At 51.5% G+C, this 16,985-nt stretch overlaps 1 protein-coding gene across 2 annotated transcripts; it reads right to left on the reverse strand.

Annotated features, from left to right (window-relative positions):
• Window positions 1-2,508: 2,508 nt before the first annotated feature.
• Window positions 2,509-14,926, reverse strand: SLC25A23 (solute carrier family 25 member 23). Of its 2 annotated transcripts, XM_019653517.1 has the most exons (10): window positions 14,599-14,924; window positions 13,104-13,230; window positions 12,437-12,524; window positions 12,031-12,142; window positions 11,306-11,464; window positions 11,068-11,220; window positions 10,763-10,870; window positions 9,599-9,766; window positions 5,454-5,604; window positions 2,509-4,436 (listed from the first exon to the last, which is right to left on the reverse strand). In XM_019653517.1, exons 1-10 carry the CDS (start codon window positions 14,752-14,754, stop codon window positions 4,252-4,254), a joined length of 1,407 nt encoding a protein of 468 aa, XP_019509062.1. In that variant the 5' UTR covers window positions 14,755-14,924; the 3' UTR covers window positions 2,509-4,251. The 2 variants fall into 2 exon arrangements, with proteins under 2 accessions (XP_019509062.1, XP_019509063.1); XM_019653518.1 differs by lacking the exon at window positions 10,763-10,870 and having other exon boundaries at window positions 14,599-14,926.
• Between the last annotated feature and the right edge of the window lie 2,059 nt (window positions 14,927-16,985).

The raw sequence follows: 16,985 nt of genomic DNA on the forward strand, positions 1-16,985 counted from the left end.
GGTACGTAGTACTTATTCTAGGGTGAGTCGCAAACTTAATTGCCATACCTCATATATCCAGAATCTGGCTGCTGCTTACCATGTTCAGGGCCGCCACCCTGGTCCAGCCTCATCCAGCTCTTGGACCAGTGCAGTCACCTCCACCCTAGTCACACCTGTTCCCCCCTTTGCATTTGCCTCCCCCTAGTCTGTCCTCCCTATAGCAGCCATCAGAAGACACCTGTGAGCTCCTGAGTGAGGCCCTATGTCTGCTCTGCCCACAGCCCTCCAGGATAACAGCCCAAATCCTTCCTGTGGCCCACAGGCTCTGCACGACCTGTCCGCATCCCCTCCCTGCCATCACCTCCTCCCTCTCTCCCCCTCTCTCACTCTGCTCCAGCCACACAGGCCTCTTCCCTGTTCCTCCAAAACGCTAGGCCCAGTTCTGCCCCAGGACCTTTGTACTGGCTCTCCCACTGCCTGGGATACGATTCCCCTACACATCCCCATCGGTCCCTCCTTCACCATCTTTAAATCTGTATTCAGATGTCACCTCCTTGAGGCCTCCCTGACCACTGTATTTAACATTTAAACTCCACTCTGCAGTATTCCTTATCTCCCTTCCCTTCTTTATTTTACTCCATAGCACCTTTGCTTTCTACACTGCTATGTATTCACTCAGTTATGCTATTTATTGTTACTGCCTCCCCACTGAAATGTAGAGTCTATGTTTCTTCATTCAGTTATGTATCCTATGTCCAGAATTGGATCTGGCCCAAAGTAATTGTTCAATAAATATATGATGAGTAAATGAATGAGATAATACATTAAAGGGCTTAGCATAGAGCGAGGGTACATAGTACTTGCTCAACAAATGTAAGTTGTTCTCCTTTGCAAGATGTCAGTGGAAACACCCTTTATTTTGTAGGTGGGGAAACTGAGGCTTAGAGAGAGAAAAGCAGCCTGTATGGTGTGACACCACATGCCAGTTAGCAGAGCCTCCTAAATCCCAGCCATAATCTCATGGGATATAAGAATGCAGACAAAAAAAATGGATGTTAGCTGGTCCAATTAAATAAAATTAAAATGCTAACAGTTGATTCCAGTGTGACGGCAGTGAAATTGGTAATGCTAATTTCTTGTTGGTAGTTGTGTATATTACAATTTTCCTCGTGGCACGACTCCGAGATAGCCATATCTTTTGACCCAGCAAACCCCTCCTGGGAATCAATGCTAAGGACAGAATTCAAATGAAGTAAAAATACAAAATAGTTAACAAGGCTTGATCCCTTATTTGTATGAAAAATCATATCTATGGATATGTATATGTATCAGTTAGTTATCGCTGCATAACAAATTATCCCCCCCCCAAACACACACATTACAGCAGCTTAAAACACAACGATGGTAGCTGCAGTGTCTCTTATAACCTAATCTTGGCAGTGAGTATCATTGCTTCTGCTGTATTTTCTTGGTCATACAGACCCACCTTGTAATCCCCTTGAGAGAGAGGATTACATAAGAATGTAAATACTAGGAGTCAGAAGTCACTAGGGAACATCTTGAAGAGTGATCACCACAGTCCACACCAGAAAAAGTTTGGACATACTCATATGAAGACAGGCAGAAATTAGAGTGATGTATCTGCAAGCCAAAGAGTACCAAGGATTGCTGGCAGCCACCAGAAGCTGGAAGAGGCAGAAAGGACTCTCTCCGGGAGCCTTCAGAGGGAGCACGATTGTGCTGACAGTTTGATTTCAGACTTCTGCCCTCCAAAACTGTGAGAAAATACATTTCTGTTGTTTTTATTCGTGATAGCCAAAAGGTGAGAACAACCCAAGTATCCACTGATGGACAAATGGATAAACAGTGTGGTCCATCCAGGCAATGAAATGTTATTCAGCCTTAAAGAGGAAGGACATTCTGGCACCTACAATATGGATGGACCTTGAGGACGTGATGATGCTCAAGGAGATAAGTCAGACAGAGGACAAATACTGTGTGGTTTCACTCACAGGAGGTCCCCAGAGGAGTCAGATTCATAGAGACAGAGAGTAGATGGTGGGGGGCAGGGGCTGGGGGAGCGGAGGGGAGTGAGTGTTTGGGAAGATGAGAAAGTTCTGGAGATAGATGGTGGGGAATGTTGCACAACAACATGAGTGTATTTAATGCCACTAAGCTGTGCACTTAAAATGGTTAAGATGGTACATTTTATGTCATGTGTATTTTACCACAATTAAAAAATATATCTAACGTTTGTTGTTTTAAGCCCCATTTGTGGTAACTTGTTACCACAGGCGCCAGGAAATGTATACACGTGTGTAATCAGAAACAATATGGGAAAAATTAGAAGGGCTCCTGATATGGACTTCTCCCTGCCCCCACTTTATAGATGTGGAAACTGAGGCTCAAAGAGGGAGTTGGTCTCCTCCAACTGTGAGTGATGGAAGATGGTCCATGTCCCTTCCCCGTGGGTAGTTTGAAGGGGTCCCGCAGCTACCCATCCTTTTTCAGTAAAAACCACAATGAAAAGAGCTTAGAAAATGTATTCCTTTTGTTCTTTTCCTTTGAAATAACACACACAGGCAGGGAGGTGGGGTATGGTGTAGGTGGAGGGAGGTGGAAGCCTTGGGGGTCCTCCACCCACTACAAACATCCCAGTTCCTCTTCCACAGTCTTTTAATGGGTTCCCCAAGGACTTGCGAGGAGTGGAGGGAGGGGTCCCCCAGTTATCCTAAGCTCAGAATCCAACTATAAAGTACAGAATGTATGAGGGGATGTTGGGGGCTTGGGTTAGTTGTGACAGTGGGGGTATGGGAGATGTCTGCTTCTCTCCATAGAAAAATAGACCAGAAGTGAGTTCTGGGGATTTGGTCCATTTTGCATAATTGGATGCTTGGGTTTAGGGAAAGGTGGTCTATGTAGATTTGCTCCTGACTTCCACCTTTGAAGCCTGGGAAGAGGCTGGAAGTACTGGGGTTGAGGGGAGGTCCTTTAATGTGTCCCTCACCTCAGATTGCCTCCTTGCCAGCCCCCAAGAAGGAGCAGCTGGCTCCTCCAGAGGGACCCAGGCTCTGGGGGTTATCAGCCTGTAAGGTGGGAAGCGAGTGGAAGGTGCTGCTGAGGGCTGGAGGGAACCACTGAAGGGAGCAGTGTGCCCACAGGGCCCAGAGGTGTGGCCATGTGAGGGAGGTGGGGGTGGACCCAGTGGCAGTGTGAGGTGTGCGAGGGGCATCTAGCCATGGCAGGACACTGGACAAGTCCCATGCATTTTCTGGAGCCAGGAGGCCAGGACCTGGGGTTCCCGCAGGCTCCCTATACTACTCGTGTTATGGCGGGGGAGGTCTCTGGGCTCTGGTGTGTGTTTGGGATGGGGGACACGTGGGACCCAGGATGCTGTGATCAGCCTATTGGGATCTAGACATAGGGTCTGAGTGTTCAGGAGCCAGTGCCTGGGAGGACTGGAGTCAGAAACCAGGGACTAAGGGGTTGGGACCTAGTGCCTAGAAGTGTCAGGATCCATTTCCTGAGTGAGGTTCCAGTATCCGGGGCCCACTCGTTCTGCCTCTGGGCTCTTGCGGTTTGAGGAGCCAGGATCTGGCAGGTCAGGGCTTGGGGATCTGAGACCGGCAGGTCGAGGTTTGAGGGTGTAGTAGTTGAAATGTAGGGATCCAGTAGTTGAAGCAGAAAGATTTGGGATCCAGGGTGGAGGTCACGTAATTCAGGAATACAGTGGCTGGGGTGAGGGGATCTGGGATCCAGTGTGGGGACCCCAGGATCGGGGCATTTCACTGTCAGGATGTGGTGGCTGAGGCTTCTTGATATCCAGAATCCAGTGGCCAAAATTGGATATCCAAGGCTTAAAGCATGGGGATCTGGGATCCGCCGGTGGAATTGGGGATCTGGGACCCAGTGTGGTATGAGCACCCTGGACCTGGTGCCTGAGGGAGCTGGAGTCTGAGTGCTTAGATACGGGGATATGTGCTCCTGTGGTTGGGGTTTCAGGATCGGTTAGCTGGGTTGTGGGGGGTCCAGTGGTTAAGACACTGAGGTCCAGGTCCCAGTGTGTGCGTGGGACAGGGAAACACGGGAGCCAACAGCTTGACGTGGGATGCAGGACCCAGTAGATGAAGCGTGGGGACCCTGCGGTTTGAGTGTGTGTGTGGGGGTGTCCCTGGGATCCGTTGGCTGGGCCATCAGTCTCCAGTGGCTGAGGTACGCGGGACGTCATGACTGAGGTGAGGGATCTTCGTGGGGGTGGCTCTGGGTCCCTCACCTGGATGTTACCCCCAGGGCCTGCTTCATGTTCTCGTAGACCACATAGGAGATGCTCACAGCCGGGATAACCTTCATGAAGTTGGGGGCGATGCCCCGGTAGAGGCCCAGCACGCCCTCCTGGGACAGGATGTGACGGAGCAGACCCAGCATGGAGAGCTGAGGGGCACCCTCGATGGAAGCTGGAGGGGGTGGGGGGCCAGGTCAGGCCAAAGGTCCCCCTCTCCCTTCCCCCTCCTACTCCCCAGGGTTGGACCAGGTGGCCATTGCAGCAGGAAGGAGGAGGGTCAGACTAACAGTGGGACATACCGCTCAGAGTCAGGACTTCTACTGGCCTTGGAACGGGCTGTCCACCTTTTCACTTCAATCTGGACAACCCAAGTTTGGGGACGATTCAAACCAGAGCAGGTACGCGTGTGTGTGGTTGGATAGGGCACAGAAGTGTCCTCTTCCTGAAACTGGTCTCCCACTCTCTTCTCCCAGCTAGCTTTTACTCATCCTTGTCATCCTTGCAACCTCCATTCCAAAGCCAGATCATCAGGGAAGCCCTCCTGGGCACCCCAGTCTAAGTCAGGCTCCTTCTCCCCTTTATTCAGCCCTAAATCCATGTTCAATTGTGGAAAGATTTATTCAGCATCTTTCTTCCTGACCAGTCTGTGAGGTCTTTGAGGATGAGGGACCATATCTGTCTTATGTACTGATAACCCTCCAGAGAAATTCACAGAACACAAACGCTAAATTTCAGAGGAAATTCCCGAAATAGATTCAGGGATAGTAGAGGGGAGGCTGGGAAAGAACCCATAAAAGAAAGATACAGATATACACAATAAAACAATAACCAGCCTGGCCCGTCCCTCCTTAACTTGGTTCCTTGCCTTCCTCTCACTATAACCCATTCTTGCAAATTAGATATCAAGTTACCAGCCCGGAAATGCTGAAGTCTACCAAGCGGCCTCCAGGCTAGGGCACTCTTCCACCACTCTCTGCATCTGTTATCCCAGTCAGGATTAAGGGCTCCCATTCCAATGTCACAAATGGGTACACCGAGTCCCAGAGAAAGGTTGGGATAAGTCAACGCCATCCAAATCCAGGAGGATTCCAGCTGGGTTTCTACCTACCCAGGAGGAGGAGCTGGGGGAGAGGAGGTGGGACCCAAGTTGTGAGACCTTCCCTGCCCCATCCTCCCGCCCAGGCCTCACCTTGGGCCTGCATACGGGTCCGAACCAGGGCCAGGGGGTAACTGGCTATCTGGCCACAGGTGCTGGAGATGGTGCCGCAGGCCAGGAGCACGAGGATGCCTGGGTCTGCTGAGTCATGGCTATACTGCTGGAGCCATCGGTTCTTCAGGGTCTGGCAGGGGTAAAGAGGGGAATGGGGTGGGTTGGAGGTGAGTGACACCAGGACCCTGGCTTCAGAGACCTTGCTGGCTGGTTTCTGTATCCCATGATGGCTGACATTAGCTGAGTACTTTGTACCCCTAGGTGCCACACAAGCATTTTACCTGCACCTTCTCACTGAGTCCCTACCTCAACTTTCTATGATACATGGAATGACACCCCCCTGCCCCCTCTCCCCACAACTGTCCATGCCCTAATCCCTGGAACCTGTGAATAGGGAACATTATGTGGCAAAAGGGACTTTGCAGATGGGATTAAATTAAGGACCTTGAGAGGAGAGATGATCCTAGAATATCCAGGTTAGTTCAATGTCATCACAAGGCTACTTATAAGAGTTAAAGAAGATGTGATAATGGGAGAGATGAGAGAGAGAGGGAGAGGGAGAGGGAGAGGCAGTATTTGACAAATAAGTATTTAATGAGTTTTTAAAAACTGTTCTGTTGAAAAACAGGTTCTGATGACTGGATAAGAGCAGCCAACACTGAGCTAAAAAAAAATTGTTCCTTTTCTGCAGGACTTCTCAGAGTCTTTAATGGACTACCATAGATTTTGAAACTATGGGGTGTGATCAAACAATAGAGTGAATGCTTAACTTGAAAAAAAAAATTATTGGGCCGGCCGAGTGGCGCGTTGGTTAAGAACTGGCTTGGGATGCCAGAGGGTCCCAGTTCGGATCCCACATATGAGGGCCAGTGACGCTGCCCTCTACAGCTAAGATGCTGAACAACAGCTCAACCTGGAGCTGGGCTGCCGTGGGTTGCCGGCGACGGCGTAGGCTGCAGTCCCCTGCTGCAGTGGGCTGCCATGGGCTACCATGTGTAGCCGGCAGCCAGCGTGAGCGGCCAGCAGCCGCCGTGAGCGGCCGTCCAGAGGCCGGTGACTGATCTGCTTCGCCCGGGAAGAGCGCAATGATGGTGCCAGCTTGGGCCAGCAACGTCCTCCACAACTAGACTGAAGAACAAACCAACAGCAACTTGTCTGTTCCCCTTCCCCCACTTCCCCAGCACTGTTCCCCTTCCCCAATTCCCCAATAAAATCTTTAAAAAAAAATTATTACAGTAAAAGACACATTGCCATTAATCCCCTCAAAATACTCCCCCCTCGATTGGAACAAACTTATGACATTATTCTTGCCACTTTCGGAGGCAGTTCTGGAAGTCATCTTTCATGAGTGTCTTTAGTTGTGCTGTCATGGCTGCCTCCATGTCCTGAATCATTTTGACTTTGGGGAAGAGCCAGAAGTTGCACGGTGCCAGATCTGATGAATAAGGTGGATAAGGACACACTGTAATGTTTTGTGTGTTTTTTTAAAGATTTTTTATTGGGGAATTGGGGGGATGGGAACAGCGCTGGGGAATTGGGGAAAGGGGAACAGACAAATTGCTGTCCTTTTGTTCTTCTGTCTAGTTGTGGAGGGCGTTGCTTCACAGGCCCAAGTTGGCACCATCATTGCGCTCTTCCCGGGCGAGGCAGATCAGTCGCCGGCTTCTGGATGGCAGCTCATGGCGTCTGTTGGCTGCTCATGCTGGCTGCTGGCTACACACAGTAGCCCATGTCAACCCACTGCAGCAGGGTCAGTGGCGACTCACGGCAGCCCAGCTCCAGGTTGAGCTGTTGTTCAGCATCTTAGCTGTAGAGGGCAGTGTCACAGGCCCTCATATGTGGGATCCGAACTGGGGTCCTCTGGTGTCCCAAGCCAGCTCTTAATCCTTGCATCACTCGGCCGGCCCTGTAATGTTTTTATTTGACAGAAATTGTCGTACCAGAAGAGATGTGTGACATGGAGTCTTTCCATTGTGATAAAAAAAATACAGTAAATGCTGCTGCCAAGTGCCATCCAATGGAAAGGCAGGGATCTTCAATATGGGAAGCAGCACGCTGAACCTTAGTAGCAGTGTGTGACAAGTTTCAACTTGTTAGGTGCAGTCAGTCAGGTGTGAGCTACAGTTGAGAGAAGGTGTGTTTTAAACTGTGCCATAAATCATCCTCCATTATGACAATGCTCTGCGTCACACATCGCTTCTGGTATGCAACAATTTCTGTCAAGTAAAAACATCACAGTGTGTCCTCATCCACCTTATTCACCAGATCTGGCACCGTGCAACTTCTGGCTCTTCCCCAAAGTCAAAATGATTCAGGACATTGAGGCAGCCATGACAGCACAACTAAAGAAACTCACAAAAGAGGACTTCCAGAACTGCTTCAGAAAGTAGCAAGAATGATGGGAAAAGTGTGTTCGAGGAAAAGGGGAGTATTTTGAGGGGATTAATGGCAATGTGTCTTTTACTGTAATCATTTTTTTTTTAACTTAAACATTCACCATATTGTTTGATCACACCTCATATAAAAGGGCAAAAGGTTTCTCAAACTACTTTGACCTCCAAACTCTCTTTTTTGGTAAAGAATGGATGAAATAAGTTTGTGTCTTACTTCTACTCATAATCCTCAGTGGCTTCCTGTTACACTAGGAATAAACCCAAACTCTTCCTCATTGAGTCCTTGCTGTCTCTTCAGTTCCCTCCAGCTACTCAAGACTTCCCTCCATCAACAGGCCAAACTCTTTCCTGCTTTCGGACCTTGGCATTCACTGTACCATCTGCCTTGTTCACACTCCTTCCCGAAACATGTTTAACTCATCACTGCACCAAGGTCACATCTCAGAGTCATTCCTAGACCCACTTTCCTGTCCACTATTACTTTTTTTTTTTAGTTTTTTTTTTTAGCTGAGCCATCCTACCACCTGTTGGCAGCTCAGCGGCAGCTCAGCTCAGGCCGGGCATCGAACTGCTGTTGCTCAGAGCTCACACTCTTGAGCGAGCTCTTAACCAACTGAGCCACTCGGCCGGCCCTCCACTATTACTTTTGATTACATATCCAGTTTTATTACCTTCTGAGAACATATCAGGATCTGAAAGTACTTGTTTGTTGGTTGACTGACTTCCTTGTTCATTGATGTGATGCCCAGGAGGGCAAGGACTGTGTTGCTCTCATTTAATGTTACATCGACAGCAGTTAGCCCAGTGCCCAGCATATTCATATATGAATGCTTAAGCAACCGAGTGAATAAATGAATGAATGAATGAACAAGTGAATGAATTAATCAACAAACGAATGAATGAATTGATGGCCTGCTCTCATGTCTTATTTGGCTGCATAGATGTGAGATGCTGGGAGGGCTGGTATGGATGCAGGTACTGAGGATCTTAGATCAGGACCAGCTACGTAATTTGCAGGGCCCAGTGCAAAATAAAAATGTGTGCGGTCCCTCATTCAATGATTATTAGGAATTTCAGGATGGCAACAGCAGGGCTTTAAGCCAAGTGAGGGGCCCTTCTGAGTGCAGAGCCCTTGGCAAGTACACAGATCGTCCGTCCATAAAGCTGGCCCTGTCCTAGATACAAAGATTTTAGGGGATGCCTGGGGACATGTGGGGCTGTGCAACTGGGACAACCTGGTAATCTCAGCAGGAGTTGGTAAAAGCAATGGACGAAGCTCCTAGAAGAGAAACACCAATAATTCCCTGTTCTTCCCTTTTCTGATAAAGGCCCCAAGATGCTGGTCACAGGGTGACACAGATGCTGAAATGGACAGGCCCTGAAGAAGACATTGGCTTGGAGATACAGGCCAGGCATGATACATGCTTTGGACAAAATGGGCATCTTTGAAGCTCATCTTCACCTGCTCTCAGATTCTGTGAGCCAGAACGGGCCCTGACTTCCATGTATCCTGAGACCCAAGAAGGCCAAACTGCAGTGGTAAGTGGAAGAGTGGAGATGTCTAACACCTGAAGGGTTCCCCAGGGTCCCTAGGCCCATGGTGCTTCTCCAGCCCAGGATTTTCTGCCTTAGCCATGGAGGTCAACTGAGTCAGCCCCACAGGGAGGGGGTGGCCCGTCAGTAGATCCCAGAGAGAAGAAGAAAGGAGAGAGGGACAGGCTGCCCACAGACCTCATACACGGCCAGGTCGATGCCCGCGTAGGGGATGATGCCCAACACGTTGGGCAGGTATCCACGGTAGAAGGCGCGGGGCCCTTCTCGCTCCAGGATCTGCCATGCGCAGTCCAACAGCCCTTTGTACTGGCCCGTCCGGCGAAGGGTCAATCGCGTCTTCAGTACCTGGGGAGAAGCCGGTTATCCCTCGAAAGCTGACTCCAGAATCACTACATCCAGGAAGGAAGACACCTACAAATAGCTACTCCTGGAAGGCGATACCCTGAGAATAATTGAATTAAAAAAAAAACCCAAAATATAAATACTTCCTGTACCTAGAATCTTCTGCTATCCTTAATCTCTATGCTTAGAAATGGTTACGCCCCTCAGAGTTGCATGTGGCAGCCACTGCTGCCTCCCAATATCTTGGTACCTTCTCCCTTAATAATAGAAACTGTAATTTTTGGCAATTATGCAGCATCTAGAAATAAAGAGTACATTTCTCAGCTTCCCTAGGTGTGAGGCCATGTGATTAAGTCCTAGCCAATGAAACAGAAGAAGAGGTATGTGTGACTTTCAAAAAGCGTCCTTAAAGGCAAGGAGGTGTTATTTCCTTAGTCTCTTCTTTCTTCTTGGCTGGAATGTAGATATGATAACCAGACTACAAGCCATTTTGGTCCACGAGGTGGCTGCTATATGCTGAGGTGGTAGAACAAGACAGTAGGAAGGGACCTTGGTCTCTATCACTTTGAAGGCATATACCAGCCCTGAACTGCTCACCTCCAGACTATACTTATGTGATTTGAGTTTTCCATCACTCAGAATCCTAATGCACTATACAACCTGAAATGATTTCTCTGAAAACAGTTTAACCTAGAAATGATTCCCCTAGGAACAAGCATCCTGGAAATCAGCATCCTTAGAAGAGGCAATATCCACAAACAGCTGGCCCCCAAATGGCTGTCTAAACAGTTATAACCAATACCACTGTCCCCAGAAGTCACATCTCAAATCGTGATATCCACAATCAGACTACGCATGGAACAGTATTGCTGTAATGAACTACAGTCTGAATCAGGGAGAGGCAAAGTTATAATCTCAATGCTTATCATACCATGGACTGAAATGGTTATTGCAGGCTTCCCATCCTGCAACGGAGCCTCTGCTGGGGTCCCTCCTCACCTCCATGGGGTAAATGATAGTCTGGGCTGTGGCACCAGCCAAGGATCCAGCCACAAATCGCTCCTGCACGTGCAATGTCTCCTGCTGCCCCCGGATGGCCCGCTTGATCTGAGGATGGGACATACAGTGGTGGGCAGGACCTCAGGTTTTGAGCCTTCCATGCACTTGGACCTCCCCTCTACTGTCCTCCTGCTGTGGGCATCATGCAGGATAGCAGATGCACACTTCTGGGGACCTGTAGACATTCCTCACCCGCAAGCCAATCCTGCAAATCCTAGGCCACACCTCCCCACGCCTGCCCCCACCTGCTCATAAGCCATGAATTTGATAGCCGACTCAGGTGCAATCTTGAGCACATTGATCCCGTTGCCACGCCACAGGGAGCGCACACCCCCCTCTTGGATCATGCTCCATAGGCCTCCCAGGATGTTCAGCCTGTTGGTCTTGGAGGCGTGGACCTGAGCGGGGAGACAAGGTGACTTTGGGGTGCCCTCCAGGGGCCTAGGTCTGGGGGAGGGGGTGGGTCTCTCCAGGGCCCCTCACCTGCATGAAGACCTTGAGGCGGTCCAGAGGAGCTGTGCCTGTCCTCGACAATGCACCCGCCACTGCACCAGCCACCAGCTGCTTCCACCACATGCCGGTCAGCTTCTCCTGCTCCGAGAACTCATCAGGGACAGTCAGGCACTCGCCAATGTCTAGGACCTGAGGATGCAGGGGCTGGAGTGTCATGCCACGGTGGGGGTAGAGAGATGTAACTCAGCTCTAAATGGGGGTGTCTCCCAGGACACCCAGATAGTCCACCAGTGAATCTTGCTTGGAGAGCCCAGGAGATCCCTCTTGGATCCCTACCGATCCCACCAAAACATCCAAGCCATTGGTCTCCCACATAAGATCCTAACATCCCTCCTTGGGGACCTGTATCAAATCCTGTTGAAGGATTTGCCACATAAAGACCCCTCCAGAGCCAATCAGATCCCTATGAAGGATCCCACTCAAGAGTCTCCTACATAAGGATCCCAAAAGATCCTTCCAGGGCCACACAAGATCCTACCAGGGACCTCCCATATAAGAAGCCCAGCAGATCCCTCCCGGGGCCTCAAATGGAGGAAAAAAGGAGCAGAGTCTCATTCCTTGGGTGCTCCCAGTGGCTCCTCCTTCTACAGCATCCTGACCCAGCCCCTTCATGCCCTGGAGAGAACAGAACTAGGTCCCCACGGCAGGGGGAAGAGGGACTCGCTACCAGGCTGGGAAAGCTACCCCCACCTCACCGTGGAATGCTTCCAGAAATAGAGTACGTCTTCCACGTTCTCCAGAGAATGCAACAGGAAGTGGTCACGCCATTCCTGCCAGTCAATGGTCATGGTGCCATCACGGTCCATGCTGGAGGGTGGGACAGAATCAGTGCCTCAGGCTGAGGGTGGGTTAGAGTGCGGTTCTGGTCGGATCTCGGGGTAGACCAACCTCCTCTGCACTGAGAGCTCACCATTTTATAGTGAGCTCACCATTTAAATTGAGGCTCAGAGAGCTGAAATGACTGACCCAAGATAAACCTGACTCCAAAGCTCAGCTTCTCAGCTTCACCCACCATGAGGCGGTCTGGGACTCAGAGACTTGAGGTGGCTGAAGGGTCCCAAGGACCAGAGTTACTTGAGATTCTGGGACCCAACTTCTCACCTGTGTAGAATTTTCTCTGCCTGCTCCAGGGAGATGGAAATGCCCAGAGCTCGGAAACTCTGCTGGATCTCAGAGGCATCGATATGACCTGGAAGGGGACCCAAGATAGGGAATGGTGTGTGTGGGAATGGTGTGGGAACCCTGAGACCGAGGAGCAGGACAGCTTGGAATGGGAGTGGTCTAGCAAGACCAGGGGGTCCAGAAACCCAGGATGAGGTTTGCAGCAGTATTGGGGGTAGTTCCCGACCAACTATAATCAGAGAAGCGGGACTGGGCAATGTTGGGGGTCCTCTGTTTCATGAATGAAAGTGTGAATGCAGGGGTAATCATGGGGCTCCCTATGTCATAGGGGATCAAGAGGTGATATTGGAGACCTAGAAGATGCTGGGGGGAGGAGGGGTCTCTGTCCCATAGGGAATCCAGGAGCAATAGGGAGGAATCTTTATCCTTTAAAAAAATCTAAGGGTAATAACAAGGGTCCCACCCCAAAAGGGAAAGGAGGTAGGATGGGCTGGCTGGGCCCTGAACCACCTAGCTGGGGGTGATGAGAGTTCCCAAAAATAGCCTGTGAGTCATCAGGGAGAAGCGGCCTCACCCCTCCTGGCATCATCAGTTTTAACCCCATTGGCGTCTCTAGGGCCCCCACAGCTCCCTCCTGGGGCCTTACCATCCTGATTCCTGTCCAGACTGTGGAATAGAAGGAGCAGGCGCTGTTCCCGCTCCTGCAAGTACTGGGTAAACTCTTCCAGGTCCAGCCCACCATCTAGGTCAGCACCACCCTCTGGGGAGAGGCCCTGTCAAGGGGAAAGGGACAGAGGGAGCTCCAGGGGGCTGCTCCCCATCTGGAGGGGGCACAACAAGCTTATGCCCCAGGAACCCAGGGCCCCAGAGCATAGAGGACAGAGACAGGGGAAGTCACCCCCTCCCTGCATCAGCTCGCTTCTCAGAAAGATGTCCAAGGCCACAGTAGGGCTGTGAGGTGGATAGCGATAGTCCAATTTTCCTGGAGAGCAAACTGAGGCTCTTCAAGGTCAAGTAACCCGTTCAAGGTTACAGAGCTGGGAAGTGGGAGGTAGCCTTTCTTGTCTCTGAAAGCCTGTCCTCCCAGCTGTCTCTTATAAAAACCTGCTTCATGGCAGTTTCAGTAGCTCCCCTTAGACTCTTGCAGCAGTTCTCAACCTGTGGATCGCGACCCCTTTGGGGGTCGAACGACCCTTTCACAGGGGTCGCCTAAGACCATCGGAAAACAAAAAGATATTTACATTATGATTCATAACAGTAGCAAAGTTACAGTTATAGAGTAGCAACGAAAATAATTTTATGGTTGGGGGTCACCACAACATGAGGAACTGTATTAAGGGGTCGCGGCATTAGGAAGGTTGAGAATTGCTGCCTTAGAGACACGTCTGGGCAACCGGAGGCAATGACAGATCCAAGCTGAGCAGCCATGGGGCCTCCATTTTGTCACCTGGAAAGTGGGACATTGGACTGGAGATGTCAGGATGCTGTGGAGGCACTCCAGTGGCCTCTGGGGCTACAGGTGTGGGGGATATCTGTGTGTGTGTGTGTGTGTGTGTGTGTGTGTGTGTGCGCGCGCGCGCGCGCGCGCACGCGTGCGATTTCCTGCTTTGATAGGTTCATCCCCAGCTGAGGATGGCCTCAGACAGGATTAGGTCCCTGGCTGAGACAGCCTGGGGCATTGAGCCAAGCCCAGGAAAGGGCAGGAATGTAAACACAGAGGTTGGGGCAGCTGGCTGGAAGGGCAGTGGGGTGCCCAGAGAATGGGGGAAGGGTGTGTCTTCTGGAGGTGAAAGCAGGGTATGTCTTGGGCTGTACAGAGAGTTCCCAGGAGGGTGTATCCAGGGCAGTGGGCAGGATAGGACCAGACTCCGTTCTCAGGCAGACATCCCTTAAGCCCGGGGTATGAGGAGGGTGGGGACTGCAGTCGAACTGCAGGCCCGGGGCCGCCGTGGCCCTGTCTTGAGAGAACCTGTTGGGTGGGCAGAAGCAAGGGGACAGAGCCGCCCAGGCTGGGCACAGGTGCTGGAGTCCAGCCACAGGCAGTTTCTGGCGGCTCCCGGCCTTCCATTCAGGGACTCGGGTTACCGGGCGCGGGCAGGGCCCGAGCGCGGCTCGCCAGGCTGGAGTCCTGGCGGGGGTACCTGTTGGGCGCCGCGGTCCAGGTCGCCCCCTCCCAGCCGGGCCAGTCCCTGGCGCAACTCGTGCACGTCCACGCGGCCATCCTTGTTACTGTCCAGCTCCTCGAAGAGGCGACCCCATCGCTGCCGCCGCTCCGCTTCGCCCGGACCCCCCCGCATGGCGCCCGCCCAGGGGGGAGGGGAGGCAGCAGCGGCCTCAGCGGGGGCTTTGCGTCTCCCCCTCCCCCCCGGGGTCCCGCAGGGCCAGCTCCGCGGCTAATGCCACTGCAGCCTCCGCGCTGCGGGACAAGCTCTGGCACTTGCAGGAGGCGGTGACTGCTAGCCGTTGCCGCCCGCGCCAGAACTTGCGTCTCCTCCCCCGGCCCTCTGAAGGGAGGGCGCTGGGGGCGGAGCTGGGGTGTGGGGAGGGGTGTCAGGGATGCTCGGGTATGGCACAGCCTAGGGTGCACCAAGGTTCATTCTGGGAAGAGAGTCCAGAGAGATTAATGGTCTCAGTTCTGGTTTCAGTGTTCCGCCTCTGCGTGCCTCAGTTTACCCTCTGCCCAAGGGGGCGAATAGGGATATGTCAGGGATTGGGTTTCGTAATCCCTTTCCACTTGACCACTCCCTCCCCTACTAATCTTCAGCAACTAAAGTTCTCGTTTTTCCCGGAGATATTCAAGAACCAACCTAACGCCATCTAGCCCTCCATCTGTCCGCCAGCTCATTTCACATTTTCCCCTCCGCCACAGAAACAGAAGAGCACGACGCAGTTCTCCCTCAGTCCCTACGTCCCGCCCGCGCGTCTCTTTTCTCGGCCCCACCCAGACTGGGAAACGGAAGATCAACGCGCGGCACGGTTGCAAAGTCGGTTTCCTATTGGCCAGAACCGCCTGAGAGGCGCCCGCCCCTCCCGCCTCGCCCATTCACCTGGGTGGGGCCTCTCGCTGGCCCTGTGCAGCCTCGGGCCCCGCAGCCCTGGGCTTGCCTGGCAGTCTTAAAGGGGCTGCGGCCGCATCCAGACTCTGGGCTGACTGCTCTTTCCAGATCGGCCTTTGCGGGGGGGGGGGGGGGGGGGGCGTGTCAAAGTGTCACAGGCGCGGCTGGAGACAAGGACCGGGTAATCAAGTGCAGGAGGCGGGGCCCCAGCTTGTCGCGCTCGTTGCACCTGCTGAATGCCCCTCCCACTAGTTTCGGGCGCAGTTTCTTGATTCACCATTAGGGGGAGGAACGCCCAGACCACTAGACGGCAAATGATAACAATAGCTATTAAGGATTCAGTTGTTGAACAAGCCAGGCCTTTTACTGGCCTCTCCCATCATTCTCACCAAAACCCTATAAGGTAGGTGGGACTGGCTTTCCCACTTCACGGATGAAGAAACAGGATTTTAAGGCGCTCTCCCCAGTCCACGTGCTCAGTAAGGGGCAAAGCAGGAATTTAACCAGACCTGGGATTCTTACCCAGTACTCTATACCCTAAAAGGGATTAATTTCTCCTTAACTATCACTTTCACCCTAGAGTCCCCAGGATGGAGGTCATCTTATTATCGTCGTCCTTTATCCAAAGATACAGACAGCCTTGAGGGCACACTTGGTTCCCACTCAGCTTCTGCCCACACAGATGTGCTCAAACAGATGTGTCCCAGACAAACGTGCCTCTTATAGAGGATCCCCTCACAGATGTTTTCATTTGCCGGTGGTCCTTGCAGGTGCCCTCCAGCATGGGGGATACAGATGTTTTCCCATGGAGATTCCCCAAACAGGTGTTTTCTCATAGATGCATCCCTGACGAGTGGGCCTCTATACACATGAGCCTACTGTTTTGCAGCCCAGCCACCCCAGATGTCAATGTAAATGTATTTCATACAGATGTTCTGTCTTTCTCTCATTTGAGCTCAATTCTATGCAGATGGTCCTCATACAAGACTATTTCCTTCGCCTCACAGGTATGCTTCTCAACAGAAATCCACCCAGGAATGCATTACATAGCGTTCCCTCACCCCACAGGCGTGTCCCAGTTAAATACACACCCATACGGGTCTATGTCCATATAACTGGGTCTCATACAGGTGTACTTAAATGTAGATGTGTCTCATACAGGTATTGCCAATACACTTCCACACAGGAATTCCTCATACAAGACTTGTTCATTTCATAGGTGGTGGATGCAAATACGTCTTCAAGACCCTACACCAGAGTGCCTCAGTCACGTGTTTGTTATAACGCAAGTGTGTTCTATACAGCTGTTTTCCACACAGGTAAGCTTCCATTCGGCTATACTCCAAATATATGTGATTCAATGTAAATGTCTTCCACATGTGTGCTTCTTGCACATCCGTGCAGATGTCTTCTTTACAGGTTTGCTCCCGTGCAGGTATGTACCACACAGGTATTTTTTCATTAGGGACTCC

The sequence above is a fragment of the Hipposideros armiger genome, unplaced genomic scaffold (genome assembly GCF_001890085.2).
Source record: "Hipposideros armiger isolate ML-2016 unplaced genomic scaffold, ASM189008v1 scaffold_202, whole genome shotgun sequence".
Classification (NCBI taxonomy): domain Eukaryota; kingdom Metazoa; phylum Chordata; class Mammalia; order Chiroptera; family Hipposideridae; genus Hipposideros; species Hipposideros armiger.

Bases quoted from the DNA above. Each gene is read 5' to 3' on its own strand.
- SLC25A23 (XM_019653517.1), bottom strand. From the start codon at position 14,754: ATGCGGGGGGGTCCGGGCGAAGCGGAGCGGCGGCAGCGATGGGGTCGC. The intron at 12,143-12,436 runs GTGAGAAGTTGG...CCCACCCTCCAG, and splicing joins GCAGAGAAAATTCTACACAG to CATGGACCGTGATGGCACCA. The intron at 5,605-9,598 runs GTCTGTGGGCAG...TACCCCTGCCAG, and splicing joins TCGACCTGGCCGTGTATGAG to ACCCTGAAGAACCGATGGCT.